At 48.4% G+C, this 4,252-nt stretch overlaps 1 protein-coding gene across 1 annotated transcript; it reads left to right on the top strand.

The window, feature by feature from the left end:
• The first annotated feature begins 506 nt into the window (after window positions 1-506).
• GAS1 (growth arrest specific 1) lies at window positions 507-3,320 on the top strand. Its single transcript, XM_020978915.2, has one exon. The coding sequence runs from the start codon at window positions 604-606 to the stop codon at window positions 1,684-1,686; it is 1,083 nt and encodes a 360-aa protein (XP_020834574.1). The 5' UTR covers window positions 507-603; the 3' UTR covers window positions 1,687-3,320.
• The last annotated feature ends 932 nt before the right edge of the window (window positions 3,321-4,252 follow it).

Raw genomic sequence — 4,252 nt, 5'->3', positions numbered from 1 at the left:
CTTCTCCACGGCCGAGAACGCGGGCGACGGGCAGAAGCTGAGAGGAGCAGCGGCATTGCGGCCGGCGCAACGTTGAGAAAGAAGAGAAAAAAGCCCGGGACTGAGAGAAAGGGCAACTTTCCCGGGCAGCTCAGCCACACAACGGATCTGCCAGAGGAGAGCAAGATGAATTCTCGCTGCAGCGCTTCGGTGCAACCAAGGGAGCCCCACCGAGGCCCCTTTCACCAGAGCCTGCAAGGACAGCGCTGAGTTCCACCCGTTACGGGGGACTGTTTTGGGGGAGATTTCGGGGGGCGAGGGTTGATTAGCAAGGTTTGTTTTTTTTCCTTTGAGTGTTGTTTTTTTCGACAGAATACCTTTGAGCCAAACACCCTAACCAATTTTCACCAAGACAGGAAAATCAAGCCGCACGAATGGATTTATGAAAACCCTCATGCAAAAAGTTGGCAGGAGTTTAGCAAACTTTTGCACAGACTCCACCTCCAGTGCCTCCTACTTGTGGCCCTCCTCTCCTCTGTTTCCCCTCTTGTCCGGCTGCTGCTGCTGCTGCCGCTGCTGCAGCGGCGGCGGCGGCGGCTGCCGGTCCTCCTCCTGCTGCCCGCGATGGTGGCAGGTTTGCTGGGCTGCTGGGGCGGCGGCGGCGGCCGGTGGTGGACAGTGCCCGGCACTTGGCTGTGCTTGATGGCGCTGCTGCTCCTGGGCTCCCCTCCGCGGGGATCCGTGCTGGTGCACGGCCGTAGGCTCATCTGCTGGCAGGCGCTGCTGCAGTGTCAAGGCGAGCCCGAGTGCAGCTACGCGTACAACCAGTACGTTGAGGCGTGCGCACCAGTCCTGCTGCAGCGGGGGGGCCAGGAGGCTGCAGCCGCTTCTTCTTTCCCCTCCTCCTCTGCCTCCTTCTCCTCCCGCTGGCGGTGCCCGAGCCACTGCATCTCGGCCCTGATTCAGCTCAACCACACCAGGAGGGGCCCAGCACTGGAGGACTGTGACTGCGCACAGGATGAGAACTGCAAATCTACCAAGCGTGCCATCGAACCGTGCTTGCCTCGGACGAGCAGTGGAGGTGGGGGCTCCAGCGGGGGCGCCGGGGGAGCAGGCGGGGGAGGTGCCGGGGGCGGCGTGATGGGCTGCACCGAGGCCCGTCGGCGTTGTGACCGCGATAGTCGGTGTAACCTGGCCTTGAACCGCTATCTCACCTACTGCGGGAAGCTCTTCAACGGGCTGCGCTGCACCGACGAGTGCCGCGCGGTGATCGAGGACATGCTGGCCGTGCCTAAGGCTGCGCTGCTCAATGACTGCGTCTGCGACGGGCTGGAGCGGCCCATCTGCGAGTCGGTGAAGGAGAACATGGCCCGGCTCTGCTTCGCGTCCGAGCTAGGGAACGGCCCGGGCAGCAGCGGCTCCGACGGCGGCCTGGACGACTACTACGACGAAGACTACGATGATGAACAGCGGGGCGGTGGGGGTCTCGGAACGGCCGGAGACTCTCAGTACGAGGAGGATGGGCTCCCGCACCCGGCTCGCCCGGGCGGCGGCGCTGCTGCAGCGGCTGCTGCAGCTGGAGGAGGGCGCGGGGAGCTGCCCTACGGGGACGGGAGGAGGAACCGCGGCTCCCGCTCGGCTCCCGAGGGCGCCTGGACTCTGCTCGTCTCCATTTTGCTGCTGCTGTTCCTGCGGCCGCTGTCGTAGCCTTTTTTCTCCTAACTCCTCTGTTCCTCCATGTGCTTGGTCTATTGATTCCCCGAAGTCGCCCCACTCGATCACGCTCTCCCGGGTCTCCCTTCCACCTTTCTCTTTCTCCTTCGCTTCCTTATCTCTGCCTTTTCCCATCACCTCCCCACAGCCCCCAGCATACTTTGCCCTCCCCGGTAACAGTAATCGGTACTTAAAACAGCTTTAGAGGAGTTAGGGAATACTTTGCTTCCTACTCCCCCAGACTCTTTTTTCCCCCCGTTTTTCAAAACTAATGTACTGTCCCCTGGTTTCTCCCCTACCTTCCCCTGGATTTCCCTACAGTACCCACACCAATTTTACACATTCCTCTTCCAGAAAAGTAGCGAGAATCTTGGGTTGTTGTTTTTGTTTTTTCCCTCCACCCCACCCCGACTCCAACTCTACTATAGATACTCCAAATCACTTGGTAGGCTGGAACCCCGGCTTTGTATGAGACTTAAGGCAGTTCAGGGAGTGGGAGAGGGGTAGAAGTAGCAGGGCAGGAGGAAAAGAGACACCCTTCAGATTAAGTGGAGTTCTAATGAGTGCATTCTTCCCAGTTTTGTCCCACCCAGTTCTGGGCTGGTGAGTGGCTAGTTGAGAGATATTTGAAAGAGATAAGCTTGAAATGCTGCTTAAGGTTTATTTGCAAGTCTCCTCTAAGGTACTGTGCAAAGAGTCTTACGGTTTGACCTATTAGAATCTTTTAAAGAGTCAGTTACTTGAATTAAAGTCTCATTCATTCATTCATTTCTTCTCGGCATCAGTGCCCAGAATATTCTTAGTGACGAAAGAAGCAGGGATCAGGTTCTTATTGCTATTTTACTTGCTGGGGAAGAGGGAAATATCTAAACTGTGTGATGGTTAGTAACGTACTTAGCTAATTCCATTCCTATTTTTAAAAAAAAGTTTCAGATCAAATTTGACTTCCCGTTCCATCATCCAGTATTCAAACTCAAATGCTGATGTAGGAAGTTATTAATGATACTAAACAATGCAACTTTTGTTTTAAAAGAGCGCTGCACTGCCATCTCCGAAAGACACTTTGTGGTGTTTAGTGGTTATGTTTGCGTTTTTTGTTTTGTTTTGTTCTGGTCTTTTTACATTAAGAACTTCTGTGTACCTTGAGAAATTATATTGCCTCTACTCCTATCAGGGTGCTGAACTCTGGTAAATCTTATATAAAATGTATTTAAAACTGGGATTTGTTACCAGTCGCTGTACCTTGTATATAGAATTTTTATAAAATGTATGCTTCAAAAATAATTTATTTTTTAAAAAAAAGAAATTAAAGTTTAAAATTTACGTTCATGCTACTCTTTTTTAAAGAAATGTACAGATTTCATTTGTTTTAAAGGATACAAAATACAATAATCCATTGTGAAGTATGCACTAGGACAGCAAATGTACAGTGTATTTTATAGATTGGACGTTAACTTTCTTATTTTTAAGAGAATTTATGGACGATGTTGTTGATTTGTATAAATACATTTCCAGACTGCCTTAAACATTGTCTTTTATAGAAGGCATAAGAAGTCCTATGTAACTATGGCTTTGTGTATTTTTGTTTTGTTAAGTGTGTACATCAGTAAAGAGTTTTAAATAAGGAATGTGGTGAAATTGTTTTTTCAGAGTTATCTTATGCTATAGCCAATAGTGGAGAAAATGCATCCATCAAAGTTAAAAGTACAGACCAAGACCTAAAATGCCATAAATAGAGGTTTTACTATTACCATGGATATTTTAATGAACAATTAGACTTCTGCAAATAAGGCAGTTAAAATACTTAATTACCAGGAATGACTTCAGTTGTTTTTATGATTCGGTGACACAGTTCCTATATCTAGAAAATTGTTTCTCTTCCACATGCAGAGATTATCAGGAGCCCTCATTCTTTCCCCTCCCCCTTCCCTCTGGCTTTCTTTTCACCCAGTAAAGTGGTACACTCCATGCTACTAGACATTCTTATACAATAAACCATGTCAATAACATCTCGGCCTATAAATGGGTCTACAAATCCCAGGATTTTGAGGTAACTTTCACAATTCTAGCAAAAAAAAAAAAGTCAAAAGTAAACAACTTGAGGTGTAGAACAATTAGCAGAACTTGTAATATTGTTGTGAAGAGTTGTTTAGCAATGAGCTGAAGGCTGGTTTTCTGCCAGGGCTACTGATCTACACTCAGACGTCCTTAGATAAATAATTACACTCTTAAGCTGTGTCGAGTGCTGATACACTTGACCTTGTAAATAGAAATGTTTGCAGTAGGAATAAACTCCGGCATTGGAAAAATCTTTTAAACATTAACACAAAAGAGAGAGCTCAGTTCTCTGGGGATTTGAGTCTGAACCTCGCCAAGCAAGGCACTTGCAGGGGGAAAAAAAAAGTTTATTTATCTTCTATTCCTTGTGTTTATTTAAAGCTTTTCATTTTAAATGCTGTGATTGGAAGGCAAGTCAGAAGTTTAAAAGCCACCACAAATAAACTTTGTCTGAGGGGTCGACAGATTAGCCAGATCTCGTGTCTCTTTATCTGATATTAAC

The sequence above is a fragment of the Phascolarctos cinereus genome, unplaced genomic scaffold (assembly GCF_003287225.1).
Source record: "Phascolarctos cinereus isolate Bilbo 61053 unplaced genomic scaffold, phaCin_HiC Scaffold_4;HRSCAF=312, whole genome shotgun sequence".
NCBI lineage: Eukaryota > Metazoa > Chordata > Mammalia > Diprotodontia > Phascolarctidae > Phascolarctos > Phascolarctos cinereus.
This window is presented reverse-complemented; position numbering and strand designations above follow the sequence as displayed.

Bases quoted from the DNA above. Each gene is read 5' to 3' on its own strand.
- GAS1 (XM_020978915.2), top strand. From the start codon at position 604: ATGGTGGCAGGTTTGCTGGGCTGCTGGGGCGGCGGCGGCGGCCGGTGG.